At 50.0% G+C, this 18,057-nt stretch overlaps 8 protein-coding genes across 8 annotated transcripts; 3 read left to right on the plus strand and 5 right to left on the minus strand.

Annotated features, from left to right (window-relative positions):
- Positions 1-342: 342 nt before the first annotated feature.
- Positions 343-906, minus strand: BO88DRAFT_449119 (uncharacterized protein; the record flags this gene model as incomplete). Its single annotated transcript, XM_025710469.1, has 1 exon — positions 343-906. The coding sequence occupies one exon, from the start codon at positions 904-906 to the stop codon at positions 343-345; it is 564 nt and encodes a 187-aa protein (XP_025567027.1).
- A 760-nt stretch (positions 907-1,666) lies between these two features.
- On the plus strand, positions 1,667-4,645 carry BO88DRAFT_421641 (uncharacterized protein; the record flags this gene model as incomplete). Its single annotated transcript, XM_025708530.1, has 9 exons — positions 1,667-1,858; positions 1,931-2,051; positions 2,084-2,197; positions 2,239-2,414; positions 2,436-2,496; positions 2,945-3,244; positions 3,306-3,695; positions 3,753-3,848; positions 3,912-4,645. 9 exons carry the CDS (start codon positions 1,667-1,669, stop codon positions 4,643-4,645), a joined length of 2,184 nt encoding a protein of 727 aa, XP_025567028.1.
- Positions 4,646-5,415: 770 nt separating this feature from the next.
- Positions 5,416-7,380, minus strand: BO88DRAFT_356522 (MFS transporter). The gene is made up of 2 exons (XM_025703732.1): positions 6,872-7,380; positions 5,416-6,820 (listed from the first exon to the last, which is right to left on the minus strand). The coding sequence occupies exons 1-2, from the start codon at positions 7,123-7,125 to the stop codon at positions 5,485-5,487; spliced, it is 1,590 nt and encodes a 529-aa protein (XP_025567029.1). The 5' UTR covers positions 7,126-7,380; the 3' UTR covers positions 5,416-5,484.
- Positions 7,381-8,576: 1,196 nt separating this feature from the next.
- On the minus strand, positions 8,577-9,053 carry BO88DRAFT_449122 (uncharacterized protein; the record flags this gene model as incomplete). Its single annotated transcript, XM_025710470.1, has 1 exon — positions 8,577-9,053. The coding sequence occupies one exon, from the start codon at positions 9,051-9,053 to the stop codon at positions 8,577-8,579; it is 477 nt and encodes a 158-aa protein (XP_025567030.1).
- Positions 9,054-9,843: 790 nt separating this feature from the next.
- On the plus strand, positions 9,844-10,526 carry BO88DRAFT_467518 (cell wall mannoprotein 1 family protein; the record flags this gene model as incomplete). The annotated part of the gene is made up of 2 exons (XM_025711528.1): positions 9,844-10,182; positions 10,244-10,526. 2 exons carry the CDS (start codon positions 9,844-9,846, stop codon positions 10,439-10,441), a joined length of 537 nt encoding a protein of 178 aa, XP_025567031.1. The 3' UTR covers positions 10,442-10,526.
- A 509-nt stretch (positions 10,527-11,035) lies between these two features.
- On the plus strand, positions 11,036-13,192 carry BO88DRAFT_440547 (flavin-containing monooxygenase). Its single transcript, XM_025709803.1, has 6 exons — positions 11,036-11,164; positions 11,229-11,351; positions 11,408-11,487; positions 11,536-11,854; positions 11,911-12,546; positions 12,601-13,192. Exons 1-6 carry the CDS (start codon positions 11,083-11,085, stop codon positions 13,050-13,052), a joined length of 1,692 nt encoding a protein of 563 aa, XP_025567032.1. The 5' UTR covers positions 11,036-11,082; the 3' UTR covers positions 13,053-13,192.
- Positions 13,193-13,263: 71 nt separating this feature from the next.
- Positions 13,264-14,952, minus strand: BO88DRAFT_467520 (proline-specific permease; the record flags this gene model as incomplete). The annotated part of the gene is made up of 1 exon (XM_025711529.1): positions 13,264-14,952. One exon carries the CDS (start codon positions 14,950-14,952, stop codon positions 13,264-13,266), a length of 1,689 nt encoding a protein of 562 aa, XP_025567033.1.
- Positions 14,953-15,925: 973 nt separating this feature from the next.
- On the minus strand, positions 15,926-16,687 carry BO88DRAFT_421645 (uncharacterized protein; the record flags this gene model as incomplete). Its single annotated transcript, XM_025708531.1, has 1 exon — positions 15,926-16,687. One exon carries the CDS (start codon positions 16,685-16,687, stop codon positions 15,926-15,928), a length of 762 nt encoding a protein of 253 aa, XP_025567034.1.
- Positions 16,688-18,057: the final 1,370 nt, after the last annotated feature.

The following is an 18,057-nucleotide window of genomic DNA, read 5'->3' on the forward strand; positions in this document are numbered from 1 at the left end:
ATAAGACAACTGTGCGTAGCGATACAAAGATTTCCACTTCGTCTTTGGCGGAATATAATGAATATCAACACGAGACCGAGGCTTCTACAAGATCGGGTAATTGTCAGATCAGTGTCACAGGAATCTTGACATACGTTGCGCAGACACCTGATCAGACACCTTTTTCTGCGTCATAGCGCCTGCAGAACTCTATCTACGGAGCATACGTGAGAGAAGACTGTTGGCATATGGGAAGAATAAAATGACCAGGATGAGAGGAACAAATCTGCGTGGCAACCACATACAATCATTTAACAACCCTGGCAGTGGATACATGAGTCGCCTCCTGCTAAAAAAAAATCATCAATCATGGGTCCCGCATTCATTCTTCATCAACTGGACAACTCCATTGATCCGGGAAGCCTCAGGCGAGTGAATATTAACGTAATCTCGAGAATCAGAACCATCCACTGAACCAAACAGCGGCACCAGGAACTCATCTTCCCTTGAGTACGACCATACTCTAAACTTAGTACCGAATGCCGTGAACGCGTACACCTTTGACAAATTAGGGTGCCCAAGAAGATAGGCCATACAGACTGCGAATGCATGTCTCGTAAGCCCATCAAGATACTGAAGACTGGGATCAACCGCCACAGGTTCATAAACGCAAAATGCCATCCTATCGACATCGACATCGACATCGACACTGTCATCCCGTATATTATAATGTTCTATGGTAATGTCCAGGCGTTGACGGGGACAATCCTCTGGCGGGGGTTTGTAGAAGACAACCCAATCCTTTCCAGGGAAGAGATGTTTTATCAACAGATGACCCCAAAGCCTAACCACTGCTCTTTCATCGCCAGGTTTCTGGGCGTTCTCCCAAAGCCTAGTGAGACAGATATCATCGGCAATGAGCGACATTTTCTGTCGATGGTTAGCTGGACATAACCTGGTTTGGGGATGAGTACACTAACTTGCAGAAAAGATGGTATGTTTTTGAAGCGTCAAAATCAGGCAAATTTATGAGTTGCGTGTAGTAGGAGAGGTATTGCTAGAGACGAAAATTCAATCGTGCCATCTGGGAACTGCGGATGTATGATGGTGGATTTATACAGTTGGCAAGGTAGTTTGGAGGCATTTATCACTCCAGCTATTCCTTGGAGCCTAGTACTGGCCCGACTAGGCCGTAGCCTAGAGATAGTTAGATTTTGTGATGGTGGGTAGAGTTGAGATCTGATTCACTCTTCAGATATTGCTTTCAGATGGCGCCAAGTAGGCGCTTGTTTGTGTTTCCACCATTCGCCTAGGTGTTGCGAAGTCCCCATCTAAAGACTGACATACGGAGTGGTTGGGCACTGTCCATGAAGTTAATGAAACGCCTAACCCCAGCTGTCTGTCTCTATGTTTTAACTGTTGCGGTATGCCCATGCAGGAAGAGGCTTGAAATCTCGGCCATTCCCGCCAGCCCTTTCACCGACGGCAGCACCCTGTTCTTATTAGGGCTGAATATGGAATAGGTGCAGTTCCAGTGGATATTCTTCTAATAAAACTATCCTATAAAATATGTTCAGTGCGCAGGAGATCAGTTATCCTTTCAGCATCTGTCCGCCGCCCTCCCTATCATCAATCTCCCCAGGTATTGCTACCACTAATCGTCAAGACGCTTTCCTCCGATGCCTGCATGACCTGCGACTCGGAACCAGATTCTCAAAATGATGACAGCTACAAGAGCCAACCCAAATTGTTCTACCGGTCGACCGACCGAGGTGTCTGGTCGATTAGATCCAAACTGGTCCTCAAAGATCGAGGAAACGATATCCCAAGCGACGAGGCATCCAACATCCGACTTGTTGAGAATAGGACATCTATCCCAGTACCCAAAATCCTCAAGAAATGAAAAGAAGGCGATCATAGCCTGATGCTGATGGAACGTGTTCCTGGCGAGCCACTCAGCACTGCCTGGCAGAAACTCGCCGCGGAGCAGAGAGAAAACATCGCAAAACAAACAGCGGATTATCTGCTCCGACTTCGCGAACTTCAATCAGATTGTGGGCTGCCCCTTGACGGTGGACCAATATTACCCACCGCTAGCTTGAAGGACTTCAGGGGTTTTGTCCCCGCGGTCCATGCACTTCAGATGAAGAGCTTTGGAAAGAGATGGATGGTGCCTTGCATGAATCTGTTCCCGAGGCCGTGCGGAGACTACTCCGACGTCGAATGCCGCCGGCTACGCCTTATACCTTTACCCATAAGGCCTTAGCTACGTCAATATCATGGTAAAAGATGGCTCTGTTACTGGAATCATTGATTGGGAGACAGCCGCGTACATGCCTGTATGGCGTGAGTCTCTTTGTGTCTCATTCTCGGGTTGTGAGGAAGATGAAGAGTGGGGGATGTTGTTGCGCAACTACATGCCTGATCATTATGCTGTATACAACTTCTGACACCAGTATCACTACCTATGTCTCTATCCAAACATATGGGCAAAGCATTTCATCGACGAAGCCGAGCGTGAGGCTCTTATGGATGAGGAACAAATCTCGCTCACGGGATGATGGATAAGGTACATTTAGAGGGAATATGCGGCCCTCAGATATCAAGACTAAGATAATATAGAAGATAAAATTCAATCCTTGTAAATAATCACAGCTGCAACTAGTCAGTAACCAACATGTAAAGGGCGAGTTCATATAGTACCTAACCAGTCTATAGAACGTATCAGACACACACTAAGCCTATTGTGGTCTAGTATCTATGCAGGGATGATGCCTTGGCTCATCTCACACATCCATTGTTTGCCTCGATACTACGACAACCACAAACAATACCATGTTTTCCATGTTGAGAGGAGTCAGAAGGATACGACCGTCCCAGCCAGCAGCCCAGCTATCCATCCTTTGTCGCGGTATTGCCGTCAAACATCAAAGCGGACATATCTAAGTTACTGATATTCAAATAGGAAAACCAATCAGCCGGGATGAACTTTTTGCATATACAAACGGCCATTTCCTGGTCAATGAAGAGCATCAGCTGGCTCAACGCGACGTAAAATTCAATGTCGATGCTCTCTGCAGTGTAGCTGCGGCTCTCGGTGATGTTCCATCTCCCGTGGCAAGCGTGGACAAAATGGAAGGTGGATTTAGCAAGGCTCTCCTGATAAGAAAGGAGAACGGGTCAGAAGTCGTCGCTAAGATTCCATGTCAGATTGCTGGACCTGCAAGGCTGACAACTGCATCCGAGGTGGGTGTCCTTGAATACTGTATGTCGTCCTTCGCTCTCTCTTTTTCACCGGCGCATGTGAGAACTGATGGGACCGGTAGTACGCAGAAATACCACAATCCCGATTCCCCGGGTACTCTCATGGTCTTCAGACAGGGCAAACTCCGTAGGCGTCGAGTATATCGTAATGGAAAAGGCTACTGGTGTCCCCTTGTTTCGTGTATGGGGTGACATGACAGAGTCCGAGAAGTTGCAACTTATTCAGAACGTGACCAAGCTCGAGGCACAGTTATCCGCCATTCGGTTTCCTGCCTACGGTGGTTTATATTTGCGTGACCATCTAAAGAAATCAGAATATCAATGTCTACTGCTAGATGACAATGTTGATCCATCGCAATCATCTTGTATCGGCCCCTCTCCTGACCGGTCATTTGACACCCAGTCTGCTGAGCAGCCTACATCGGCAAACAAGCCTATTAATCGAAGCCCTTGTATGTCCCCTGCATTCTGCACCCTCAGAGTCACCGCTTATACTTACCATCTCACAGGGACCACAGTATCGGGACTTGGTATAGCTATTGCAGAGCGTGAACTATCTCGAATTGCGAGAATGCCACCTAACAAACCATCAATGTTCAATCATGGTAGTGTCGAGGAACAAGCCCAGCTTCTTGAATAATTCACGATAAGCCTCATGCCAATGCTAGACACTCATCCCTTACTAGGCCAATCTGCACAGCCGACACTTTGGCACACAGACCTTCACATGGGTAATATCTACGTTGCGCCCGACGACCGCACACGAATAGTTTCAGTCATCGATTTCCAGTCCATATCAGTTATGCCTTTATTCCTCCAGTCCCGTTGGCCCGAGTTCTTGAAGCCCCCAGACAACTACACCAAAGGCTTCACGAGTCCTGAGCTTCCTGGTGGGTACGACAATATGGACGATGAGAGCAAGATGCTGGCCCGACGCGAATGGTCGCAGGCCAAACTAGCAAAAGCATACGAAGTCTCGACCTACCTCGAGAACCGACCCGCACATACTGCGAGGAACGTGCCGCGAGTGTTCCGAGAATTGTTCACCCGGTGTGGGGAGGTGTCAGAAATGGGAGTTATTCCCCTTCGAGCATGTCTGATAGAGATCTTTCAGAACTGGTCCAACCTAGGCTTTACCGGATCGTGTCCATACTCCTTCACGGAAGAAGAAATACAGACGCATGAGCGACAGTTCGCTGAATACCAAGCATGGCATGATGTTCAGCATCTTGCACAAGAGTGTCTGGATACAGACGCCGAAGGATGGATATCACCCGAGTTAAACATGGAAGATAAGCGACGCCAGAACCGGGAGTTACTGGCGATGTTTATCGAGCGTATGGCGGGTGAGAAGTCCCCGGAGGAAGCGAGGCAGATGTGGCCGTTTCCAGATGACGCTTAGAGACCAGTGTACATTATTGAATCTAATACATGGAGAAAAATAACACAAATCCACTCCACATACGCGTTTCGCGTCTCACCCAAAACAAAACAGTAATAACAACCCATCACAGCAAGCAAGGAACACTCCCTTCCCAATGTAGTTAGTCTCCTTTCCCCTTACTCATCTCTATGACATAATCAATCCTTAAAGACCGACTAACCCAATCAAGCAACTCTATTATGCAATATGATCCAGTAGTGGCCCTCTTTAACTCTCAACTTGAAATTCCCCGTCCGTCCCCATCCCATCCCCCCCAGACTGAGTCGCTCGTCCCCACAGTCCAACGTCACCGTCCTCCACGATGGGTCCTGACATGGCACAACTTGGCATATTATTTTTCTCCTGATATTAATATCCAGGTGGGAAAGAGTCCACGTGTGTGACGTTGACATACTATCCTTGTTCTTCCGATGGTTGCCGGCAGCATGAGTGGCCTAATCTCCGACCGGGGCTATGTTCACCATCATGTAGATTGTTGTAGTTTTTAGGGATGGAAATAGCAGTGTATTGTTTGGATGTAGTTCATATAATGCAGGCGGATATAATATGACGATGTTGCGAGATTCTGAAGTAATGTTGTGGATCTTTGCAAACGGATTGCTCAGTGGTGGATGTTGAATATATATTGTGGAGCGAGATGAGGAATCAACGATTGAACGTCGAGGTCAAGGCCCAATGGTCTTAACAACAGGTCTAGAATTGTATGGAGGAAGATAATAATGTGGTAACATCTAATTGCTATCATAACGTCATACGAATTGATCTATATACAGCAGGCACTTTTCAATAGGACCAGACTAGTGCGGACTATCCTCATCCGAGTCAAAGTGCTCGCGCGCCCAAGGACTGCGCAGCCGAATAGCACGACCCTTGTAGAAGAAGATAAATGGAATCGGCACAAGCAGAATGGCGATAAAGCCCAGCAGACTGGACGCCCACTCATAGTCGAGCTTCTCGTACATCTGCGTAGCGAACAGCGGGAAGCCAGCACCGACGAGGTTGCGGACGAGGATGACACCAGCCAGAGCGGAGGCAGAGTAGGTCTGGTAGCTGTCGACAACATAGTTGAGGATACTGAGGATGACGATGTAAAGACCCGCTCCGAAGAAAGAAGACGCAATGATGGGGACGATCCAGTGCACGGAGCGGTAACTGGTCCAGCCGAACCAGAACAGACTGATCGGGATGAGCAGCGAGCCGACACGGGCCATCCACATACGCGCTTCCGGGACACTGCGGCCGCTGTTCTCGGCCACGCGGCGCAGGTAGTACCGTTCCTGCAGCGGAGAAAGGGCGCAGGCGATGATAGGGCCAATAGCCATACCCAGGAAGCAGAGACCCTGTTGACCGACGTTGAAGCCGTGGCCGTTGGGTTCGCCAAAGACGAGAGGGAAGGCTTCGTTAAACAGGTAGACCAGCCCGTAGAGGAAGCCGTTGTAGATGGCGGAAAAGGTGGTGATGGGCTCGGTGAACAGGAAGCGGAAGGGACGGGTGAGGGTGATCGCAAACAGCTGGTGCAGGCCCTTGCGGTCTTCTGCGTGGAGGTCGGTGGTGGTCTCCGCAGAGCGCAATCCCTCGCGTTGCATCTGCTTACGCACGCGGGCCGCCTTGCGCTGCAGGATGATGCTGTGGCGGGTTTCCGGGACAGTGAGGACCAGCGCAATCCAGGTGCCACCAGTGATGGCCATCATGATCCAGAAAATCCAGTGCCAGTTCAGATTCAGGCCGATGTAGCCGCTGATCACCAGGGCCATGGGCGGGCCAAATGTGCTACTGAGACCGTAGAAGGCCATAGGGCCACCACTGTGGTTACGCTCCCACAGATCACTGATGGTACCACCCGTGTTGGTCAACGGGGCACCACCGGCGAAACCGGCGATGAAACGGCAGACAATAATGGTGCCAATGTTAGGTGCCAGTGCGAGAGGCAACTGGAAGATGGACATGATGAACCACGAGACGATGTAGACGGGCTGGCGACCGAAGTACTCGGACAGCGGAGCCAGCAAGACAGGTCCAATGGCATATCCCAGCACATACATGGACAGACATAATGTGGTGACTTCAGTGGACACGTGGAAATGTTCCGCGATGCCGGTGGCTCCGGAGGAAAAGGAACCGCAAGACCAAGTGCTGGATTTGTGTTAGTAGGGTCGAGACACAGGCGGTTGACAATAGACCTACGTGATAACGTTCAAAAAACTGGCAAACAAGGTAATGTACCACTTGCGCCAGTATCCCCAGCAGCGCGGGTTGTCCCGATCTTGCGGACCAAAGGTGATGCGCAAGGGGAGGGCTTCATCAGGCTGGTTCCTGGCGCGAGCCAGAGCTTCCTCCTCGGTGACGACCAGCGGAAGAGTCTCACGGTGTAAATCCGAGATCTCTTGCTTCTGGTCGGCAGTGGCGAATAGGTCGCCGACGTGGGATTCCTCGGTCATGGTCGCGGCGCCAGGCACAAGTGAGGATTTTTGGTCAAGAGATACAGAACATGGAAGTTGATTCGGATCAACAGGGGACGAAAGACTTTTAATAAGGAAAAGGAATATTTGCGGCGCGAGGGGCAAAAGGGCATCAGCAGCCCGCCGCGTGACGTTCCCCGAGTGCAGTCTTTTGCCATGGCCCAACTCCACTGGCCGGTGAGGGTTGCAGATGGTCTACCAATGAGATGGAGGGCACATAAGCTTCGACTCCAGATTTCTCCAGTTGCAGCCGTGTTCTCCGTCTCTTCGGGGTATGACCGAGCTGGTTTACAGGGTAATCCGGTGTCGGGAGGCAAGCTTTGAGCGTCAGGTTCAAGCCTCGGTCAAGCTTTAGGGCGCCGTGCCATCCGGGCGAGGATTCCAGAAAAGAGGGCCGATAAAGGCGGGATCTTGGCCGCCTTACCCGAAAGGCGCTTAGTGTGGCTGCACTCCAGGGGATCGTCTCCTCATCATTCCTCCATCCTTTCGTCTCCCCGTGGAGTTGCCCTTGTTTCTCTGACTCACCGAATCCGCACGGTCGTCGGCCGATACACATTTCCCCAGGCAGGAATGCCGACACCCCGCCGGCTGTTCCATTTGCCGTTGATGCTGGTCCAGCAAAACTGTTTCCCTGCCCTTGTTGGGCCGAGATGCTTCCGGTGAGCTGATTCTGGTCTAACAGCAAACTAGAATCAGCCACACCGCGTTGGTTTTTTTATTTATTTCTTTTTTTCCCCTGCTAGCGAGATAGACTAGATAGCTGCTGCCATTGCACCGAATAAATACTCTTCCGTGATAAGCACCTTATCTTCCCATAGTGTACCACAAGTAAAGAAGGTAGTACTCAGCTGCCCTAGGAAGAAAAATCAACCTTTTTCACCGTCAGTGTTAATGTTAATAATATGGAACCATAGTGATTCCCAGCCGCCCTCCACCGGCTTTTAGGCTAAATGCCATCAGCCCCAAATCCCAACCCCAACTTGCGAGACCAGACACACAGGACACTAAGTAATCTCCCCGGGCTGTTTTTCGGAGGGTTAATCCCCACTTGCCATTGGTAAGCACTAGATAGGTACGGCTCCTTCGAGTCGGTTTAGTTCCCACGGAGAACCAAAAAGTTGAGCTCCCCGGTGAATGAGTCGGTCGGTATGTCGCTCCCACCACGGTCGGCATGCTTACGGGCGTCGCTCTCATGCCGGCTGTCAGCATCCTTTCCCCGTGAGAACTGCCCCTCACGTAATACTATATCAACCAAGTACGGAGAACGGTGGACACAGTAGACAGTAGAGAGTAGACAGCACGGGTATAGCTGGGTGCCTCGACACGCGTGGACCTTCTGCCGCTCCTGGTTTGGCCTGGCCTCTTCGTGGATAACGTGTTGGTGTGACAACCAATCAATCTATCTCGTCTGCTTCATTGATCATCCAGCCTCAAAGCTGATTTGTTGTGCGGTCGCTGGCGCTGCTCAGCTCTTTTTTTTGGGTCACAGCTGGTCTGCCCACATTGGCATCCACTTGGCTAGTAGTTGACCAGGCCTCGTCCGTGCCGCTCATCACTCGCACGGAATCAATTCTCCGCTGACTACCGAGTAACCCGGGGACATGCTGGCATTCTGGGCAGCTTGAGCCATGCAGCGCGACAAGAATCTCCTCTCCCTGGTCGTTGTGCACGCATGGATCGTTGGCCCATCTTGGCATCTGATGGTCTCCAGGCGCCGACTCAACTGATCTCGTCCTGGTTGGCCCGGACATTGTTGCCTCGCAGAGAAGTCCGATCTCAGGGTTTCTCGGTTTGCCTCCCTCATGGGGTGGCTGTCTTCCGGACATGAGTCGGCCCAGGGGCTCCACCGGGCTCGTTGTCACACCTTTGGAAATTTGGGTGCACAAGGCGTTGGAGACGCCCGGCATCCTTTCCGTATATTGCCATTGATGTTTGCATACTTCGCGCGAGGTATGGAAGACTTTACGTCGATGTTATCTGTCCTATGGTGACATGGACTTGATGGGCAGTAACTTGATAGGCCAGAGCGAACACACGGTCTCTGCCACTATGAATGATAGCCATGCATTGTCTGTGTCGTGTGCTGTCAGTGCTTTTGTGCGGTCCCCGCGGATTAGTGAACCTTGAGCAATAGTGATCATCGGTCGGAGAAATTCGCCTTTGAAGACAATTTTCACTGGTTTGTCCCACTAATGTGTATCATAACCTGCCAAAAGCCCGGTTTGGTGTAACTTGGGGGAAGAGGCGTGAGTTCTCCTCCAGCTGGGGTATTGTCTTTCCTGGAGAATATCAACCTTGAACCTACAACCCCCGACCGCCAACCTGCCTGTTACACCTGTACACTGGAATATTGGAGTTGATGGCAAGATTGATTTGGCACCTTGCATAGCTCGAAGCTTCATTCCGCGATGATGAAACTGTTGCAACCGCAGGCATGCTACTCTTTCGATGAGACATACTGTGCGGTCGGACAACAATAGGGTCCTCCACGCGACGGAGTTAGTCCACGGGTGAACTTAACCCCTGTTATACAGCATCCCTGGCGATAGTCATACAGAGCAGACCGCCTGTTCCCAGGTTGAGGGCTCAAATTCAAGGTCACTGTGTATATATATCGCAGCCGGCCTGCTTTATTTCAGCAATAACACGAGATACAAGATAGCGGAAGGAACACGAACCACTAAATCAGCTATCAAAATGCGCTTCGCACTTACGGGGACCGCCCTTCTGGCATATATCTCGCTTGCCACCTCGCATGTCATCAAGCGGGACATCTCCATTGTCCTTCGTGGTCTTTCCACTTTGAATGCCAATATAGGCACATTCGGTGCATCCGTTTATCGTTACGACGGAACACTTCCTGCTGCGATTGAAATCTTCCACCAGGAGAGTAGCCTGGAGAAAGATCTCGAGGGAGTGGCGGCCGACACCAACAGCACGGCGGAGTGGACCGCCCAGGAGAGCAATAGCGTGACTGAATCCTTGGTGGGATTGGAGCCGATTATGCGAACCTCAATTGCCGCACTTGTGATGAAGGTTGGAAGCAATCCTCTAATCCGTCATTTTTCTACGAGGTGTTCTGACCCTACGATTCCAGAGAGATCTCTTCATCGGCGCCGGCGTGGGCTCTGCAGTGCGGCTTAATTTGGTCAACATGAGGAGCCGGACACTTGCTCTTTCTGTGGCGTTGCAGAACAAGGCTGTCGGTGCTGATAAGGAGACCATCCGACAAGGGACCGGGGATGTGGACGATGCTTATGACAGTGCGATTGATTCTTATGAGTCTCGGCTGTGAGCAAGTCTGTGCCGCCTGTGGCTTGGTCAAAAAGGTCTTCGAGACATCGGTTAGGCGCCCAGAATATCTGTTCACGATTAGCTATTCTCAATGCAAAGGGTGTTGACGTATGGTCAATTTCCTTTTTTCAGGAGATGAGCACCGCGTAGTGGTCGGGAGTCCACATCCAGCATGTCTTGCCTTATGAGGGTTCCGGATGTGATCTATCTGTTCCGCGCACTCAAGTTGGGCTTGTCGCTACAAAGTCCCAACGTTTGATTTACAAAGGAACTGGGGCCGGCGCTTAGTTAACAGCTAGTTCGCTAACTAGCTATTTAGCATATTGACGAGCACGGATGTCTCGGCCCCCCTGCGGCCAATGAGGAGCTCAATATGGGTCTACAACACCTACTTAATGCATGCCAATGCGACAGCTACAGCTAGGTTACCAATGATCGATAGAGTTGATACTGAGGGCTCTATTGTTCCCATCCTCGGCGATGTAGGGCGAGAGGGGAATTTGTCGAGCCGAGGTGCATCTCCCCGACGCGAGCGGGGTTGGAACTTGGTACAAAGTCGCCCAGCAGGAAAAGCAATTCCCATCCCTCGATTCACCGCATTTCACTCCCCCTGAACTCGTTCTACTACCACTCACTCTCATCATGCCCTCCAACTACGCTCACCATGTGGGAAACCATGATTTTACTCGTGCCACCGTCGTGATTATCGGGGCCGGCGTATCAGGTACGACATGATCCCCTTGCTTGTGACCCGGGATATCATAAACTCTTCGCTGACAATTTCCCAGGGATATGCATGGCTATTGATCTTCTCCGTCGAACCCCCATCCGAAAGTTCGTCATACTCGAGCAGGGAAGCGCCGTAGGAGGAACCTGGGCCAACAATCTCTACCCAGGCTGTGCATGCGACGGTCAGAAGCGACCGGCCCAACATGGTCGCGCGTATAGATAGCTAACAGCCGTGTAGTCTGGAGTGCCCTGTACAGCTATTCATTTGAGCAGCGTCCCGACTGGACGGCGGAGTATCCGGCTCAGGAAGAGTTTCTGGTAAACATGTCTTGCTTTCAACGCATATCAAAAGCTGAGCCCCTGTAGGCATACCTCACGGATATTGCCCAGAAACACGGCCTCTACCAATACATCCGGTTCAACTCGACCGTACAGAAAGCCCGCTGGGACGATCAGCAACAGCAATGGAAGGTCCAGGTTGCTCTGAATGGCACCAAGGCTAGCGAATTTCATGAGGAATATGAGCTCACCACAGACTTCCTGGTATCCGCCGTCGGACAACTCAATGTGCCCAGCTATCCCTCCATCCCAGGTCTGGATGATTTTACCGGCAAGTTAATTCACTCAGCCAGATGGGACTGGACCTACGACTTCTCCGGCAAACGAATTGCCGTGATCGGAAATGGTAATTACTTCATACCCAATAGAACACTTAGCATCATATACTAACACCCGTGACAGGCGCCTCGGCAATCCAAATTGTCCCCGAAATAGCTAAAACGGCCTCTCGTATAACCATCTACCAACGCAGTCCGAAATGGGTCGTTCCACGCTTTAACAAGCCGATCGGCGCTTTCCAGCAGTCCCTATTGTCATATATACCTCCCGTGCGCTGGTGCAAGAGAGTCCTGCAGATGCGTTTTCGAGAATGGTCATACAATGTTCTCGTCACCCCCGGCACGGTCCCGGCCCGCGAAGCTGAGGAAGCCGCAAAGAAATGGATGAAAACCCAGTTACCCGACAAGCCCCAATTGTGGGACGCTCTGACCCCCAACTATGCCATAGGATGCAAGCGAATCCTCATTTCGGACGACTTCTACTCAGCATTGAATTCGAGTCACGTAGATCTCAATACCCGGCCCATCCAGCGCGTCACAGCCACGGGAGTGCAAACAGATGATGACGAGCAAGAGTACGATCTTATCGTGTTGGCTACTGGCTTCCGTGCTTCGGAATTCCTGCACCCAATCCGGGTGTATGGCGCTGGGGGCCGGTCGCTGGAAGACATCTGGAAGGGCGGACCAAAAGCTTACTATGGCATGACCGTCGAAGATGTGCCGAACTTCGGCATGCTTTACGGACCCAACACAAATTTGGGTATGTTCATCCTCTCATCAAGACCTTCAAGAACTCATGCACTGACAGAGATAGGTCACAACTCCATCATCCTCATGATCGAAGCCCAATCACGATACCTAAGCACATTGATCCGAGCCGTAGCCGATGCGAAGAAAAAGGACCAAACACTGGTTATTCAACCCCGCCCGGAAGTGCTACGCGAATACAACGACCGGGTTCAGAAACAGTTGGCAGAAACCAGTTTTGCTGACCCCAACTGCCAAAGCTGGTACAAGACTGATGAGGGCCTGATCACGAACAACTGGCCATCCACAGTGGTGCAGTACCAGAAGGAGGTATCTCATGTGCGATGGACGGATTTCCTTATCAAGGGAGATGGGGCTGCGGCAGTGGAGAAGAAGAAGGCAACTTATGTTGGTCGTGTCAAGGAGGAAGCTCTGGTTAGCAATGTGACGTTGTTCTTGGGGGTTGCTTTGGCGGCTGGAGGAGTTTACTGGCGTGCTACGAGGGGGTGGAAGTGGTAGGCTTTAGGCTGCTGTTTCGTGATAAGGATCTACTGTAATGTCCTCAGTGGAGATAGTGAATTAGCTTGCTCGTTTGTCTAAGTCGAGGGACGCCCCTCGTAGACAAAGTAAATGGCAGCGAGACCGAAATTCTGGGCGTCGTGTCTGATTTTGGGTATTCCATTGCTAAGGTTCGGACATAATACATCCCACTATCCCAACACATAAACACCTATCCAAACATAATCTTAAACCCCTCAAACCACCTCCCAGTCCGTCTAGAAGTTGGAACCTCAGCAGCAACAATCTCAGCTATCCCAGTCACCAAATCCACCTCCTCACACGGAATCAACCAAGGTCCTCTCCACCCAGTATACAATCTATGCCCGAAATAAAAGACCACGAAAATCGGAATACCCACATACGAAGTAACGAACGTCGAGGTATCCCATTGCCCCGGAAAGAACACCGTAAACCCATTCAACCATAATAACAAGAATATCACACAGCCAGCAAAATACGCAGCATATGGCTGAAACCTCGACCGATACGGCAACCCCGCAACATCAAGTCCCTGCGCCGTCGTGGCGTTGCGAAAGCGAATGTAGATAACACATACACACACCCAACTGAGATACGCGCCGCTATTCACGAGGTTGACGAACCAGTTGAATACTGTTGCGGTGGAGGAACTGACGTTCATGTATGCGAGGAGGGAAAATAACGAGGTAAATCCCAGAGACATGTACGGGACACCTGATGCTGTACAGTGTTTGAATATCTTAGGCGCGGTGCCGAGTGTCGCCATGGAATATAGTGTGCGAGTGGCAAGATATAGCCATGAGTTTCCGGCCGACCAGGCTGATAACAGAATCACAATGTTGATTACCGAGTCGAGACCCTTGATGCCTGCGTCTTTGGCTGCGATCGCCCAGGGAGAGGCGCTGGCGTCGCTGCTGCTCCCTAGTAGCTGGTTGTTGTTGCTCGGGCAGATCAGACCTATGAAGAAGGCACCGAGGATGTAGAAAACGACGAGTCGAATGAAGAACCGCCGGCCAGCTGTAGGAAGGTTTTGGCGGGGGTTTTGCATCTCTCCTGCGGTGATAACGAGGAGCTCTGGGGTGAAGGCGAAGATATAGACGGAGAAGCGTAGCGTTGCGATGAAAGCTACTAGTCGCCCCGAGGCTCCACTGACGATGTACTCATTGGTAGCTCCGGGGCTGTGCCAGTAGGCGAATCCTATTGCTTTGTGATTTGGGGCGCCGCCGCAGGTGATTACCAGGGCCATGATGAAGAGGCCGATGATGCCGATTACTTTGATCGACGCGAACCAGAATTCCGTCTCTCCATATACCTTGACCGGGAAGCAGTTCAATCCCACAATGACCGCCAGCATGATTGTGATCCATACAGCGATATTCACAGGACTAGGCCAGTAATCAATGACGAGCGCCGCCGCAGTAATTTCCGAAGGAACCATGATAGCAAAGACGTAGTAGTATATCCACCCTAAGGCAAACCCCATACTACTCGAGACGAATCGATGGCCGAAGTAGGCAACGGATGAGCCACGGACTGGAAGGAAGGAGCTGAACTCAGTTGTCGCAGTCACGATGCAGAAGACCAGTACTGTTAGGAGAGAGTAGCCCAGCAAAAGGAACAGCGGGCCCCCGATGCTTAGAGATTCACCACTGCCGATGAACAGTCCGGTCCCGATGGCACCGCCAATAGCTATCATTTGGGTGTGGCGCGGTTTGAGGCCTCTGACGGTCTCGACTTGGATGATATTTTCCACTTGGCCTTCTTTCTGTGATGGGATTTGGTATAACCCATTCTCTATATCTGCTGAAAGGTCTGCTTTGGTCACGTCTGCTGTCTGGATCGGGGCATTGTGGCTGGAATTTGGCTCTGAAACTGACATTGTGTGCTCGTGCAATAATTTTCCCTAGCTGGAAGCACATTAGTTATCATATGTTATTGACTTTGAAAGATTCAAGTCAAAGCGCATGGTGGTCATTGTGCTATAAGTATCCAGAGATCCTATATCTGGCTATCAGCATAATCCGGACTTTTGATAACGTTGTGTACAGCATCTTGCATAGGGTGACTCGGCTCATTTTAGCCAGAGGCCACTCGTGATATGCTATCAGCAATTACCGAGAAGGTCCAATGATATCGTAGAAAGCTTGAATATCAATGTCAAGGTGATAAGTATGAAAGAGATAAGAGTAAGGGGATCGCAATCACGTCCCGGAAGTCAATATCTGCGGGGAAAGGTGCCAGATATGACTCGGCTCCCGGGCTCTGGCTAATACGTCGTGGTGGATACCACTTGCCCGTGTTGGAACTTCCGTTATACACTTGTAGACACAATAGTGTATTTATTGGTTGTTCTTGTCGGCTCTTCAATACCTATGCTTTGTATGCGCAGCTGAGCGTCTTGATCTTGATACGGAGTGGCAGTAGCAAATTTAAAGCCAAGGGACTTTGCTCTGGTAATAGGCCATTATAACTTTTTTTTCTTCGGTTTTCCTGCAGCTCCTACAATAGAAAGAGTATCTTGCTATAGTACTCAAAGCTAGACAGAACGTGTTGATTTTCCAAAATATAAATATTTCAGTGTATTATCAGCTAATTATTTCCTGATATGATTAAGAAAATATTTCGCATACGTTGCTTTATTTTTCTTTCCATCCTCAGCTATAGCATTACTTTCAGGCAATACATCTGCTTATGTTTGAGTCCATTCAGCAAAGGGTACAGACGTGCGACAGATGGTCAAGAATCAGATTATGTCGATAGCATCTGAAGAGCGTTCGATGTTTTATCCATCCAGAAGGGCGATAGACCCAGGATCCCATCTATTGTCGACGCCCATGAGCAATGTAGCCTACTTAGACCAACCTCCGTTGCTTTAAATATTCGTAATCAGGCATTGCCTCGTAAACCCTCTCAAGAATAAAATTGGCCACCTCGTCGCCAAATTCAAGTTTCCACCCTTCTGCCTCCGAAGCAATATCGATAACCTCGGGCGCCTTCTCTTTCAACACGCCGGAGGATCCCATCAGAGTTACTCTCATGGTAGTTTCAGCTTTCTGAAGTATAGAGTCTTGCTCGGAAGCCGCATCTCTTGACGAGGATTTATCCTCAACACTGACACTTTCCCACTCAAACTTCAGAACTGTGGGGTCGAGTCCCGTCTGCTCGCAGAATTTTACCACGGCGCCTTTATTGTGAATAAGGTCAGAGGCATCCAGAATGATTGGATGCGCCTGTCCCTTCCGGTGAACACACCAATCGTATAGCATCCGCGTCCAGCGTAGAGTTAGAGTGACTTTTAAATAGCTCTCCGATAACAAACCCTCGAAGGGATTATCACCCGAAGGATAAAGGCCCTTCAGAGCCCGATCAGCTCGGTACATCGATGGAAAAACTAAGGCAGGATGCCGGATAAGAAATGCCAGCTGCCAGGTGGCCAGGTACCCGTCTGGGAGGACAGTCTCATTGAATGGAGGAAGTCCTTTCGACCGACCATATTTGCTATCCACACGAACCCGGAAGAATGAGTGGTAATCGGGCGCCATCAAAGCGGCTGAGGCATCTCCATTAGTGGCGTCGGCATCATGCAGCATCTTAGAAATGGCGGCCGGATTCATAAGCCAAGAGATATGCTCTTTGACAAAGAAAATCTTCCCTTCATCAAGGGCCAAGGCTGAAGATCCTTCCAGTGTCTCCAGACACTGTTGGAGGACCCCCTGAACCTCCAGTGCTTGTTCCAGTGTCCATTGCGCGATGCACTTGCTGAGGAGATCATCTTTGATCAATTTAAGATATATTGGTGTGAAACAATATCCGCCTTTGTCGTTGGTGATGGCACCTGGCTGATCGCTAATAGAGAGTATCTTTAATAATAAATTGGACGCGGTCCGAGGCATGCTTAACAGCAGTATGCGGCGAGGAGGGCTCTGGGTAGTATCCATGCCGGCGGTTTGTTCATGAAGACTGCGTGGTGGTTCGAAGAATCAGACACCAATCGATGGAAGCCTTCGCGAAGGTGAAGGACGAAACGGAAGTGAGGTGAAAATCGCCTTATGTCTCTGTGGAGTAGACAAAATCTATTCTGAGACAAAGAATGTAGGGGTTGTGAAAGCGAAGTCCCCGGTGCCGAGCCTACTGAATGGTGACCATCAAGCTGATAAGGTACCCCTTTATTAGAGGGCCCTCTCCGCGGAATGATCATTCCAGATCATTCCTCGTACTCCCGAGGACAGGAAGAGTTGATGTCGGCGCATGAATCACTAGACCAAAAGCAATATACCCCTTTTGTTCTGCTAGGCGATAGAGAGATACATGTCCCAACAGTGAATCAACTTGTGAGAGGCTGAGATAAATTAGGGTGAAGCCAGAGCACATCAGGAATTATATAGTTGAAAGGCATAAAGGTTGGCTTTGGCGTGAGAACCTGAATTATTCGGCTGATGATAGAGATAGGTCTGACTACAAGTGAGAAACCAGTCTTGACAGGGTAATAAACGGAAATGGTATGTGGAAATTCCTCTAAGAGTGCATATTCAGTAGTCAAGTGGGTCATACCATCGAAGAATGTCTGAAAATAGCCAATATGGGATGACATCTCGGGCGCTTATTGATTCTTGGTCAAACTAACTGACTGATTTATCGAAACTTACGTAGAAACAATGCACCAGCATACAGCCAGCCGTCATACTCCTATGATGAATACTAGGTTGACATATTAGTTGAAGTGCACTGGTATCCCTAAATTGGCGGTGCGGCTAACATAAGAATGTGATTTCCCAGAAGCAAGGGGCCATGAAACTATCTACATACATGGTAATGAAACAAAACTTAAGGCAATCTGCGATATTACTCACACTTTGTTTGAGCTCCTCCTCCCATGGTCCGACAGACAACTATTAACACTTATTGGGACATCACGGATAGAATGCACATCGAAGCTTTTCATGGGGAACTAGCAACAACGACGCGGAATTAGTGAATACCAATT

The sequence above is a fragment of the Aspergillus vadensis genome (genome assembly GCF_003184925.1).
Source record: "Aspergillus vadensis CBS 113365 unplaced genomic scaffold BO88scaffold_2, whole genome shotgun sequence".
Taxonomy (NCBI): domain Eukaryota; kingdom Fungi; phylum Ascomycota; class Eurotiomycetes; order Eurotiales; family Aspergillaceae; genus Aspergillus; species Aspergillus vadensis.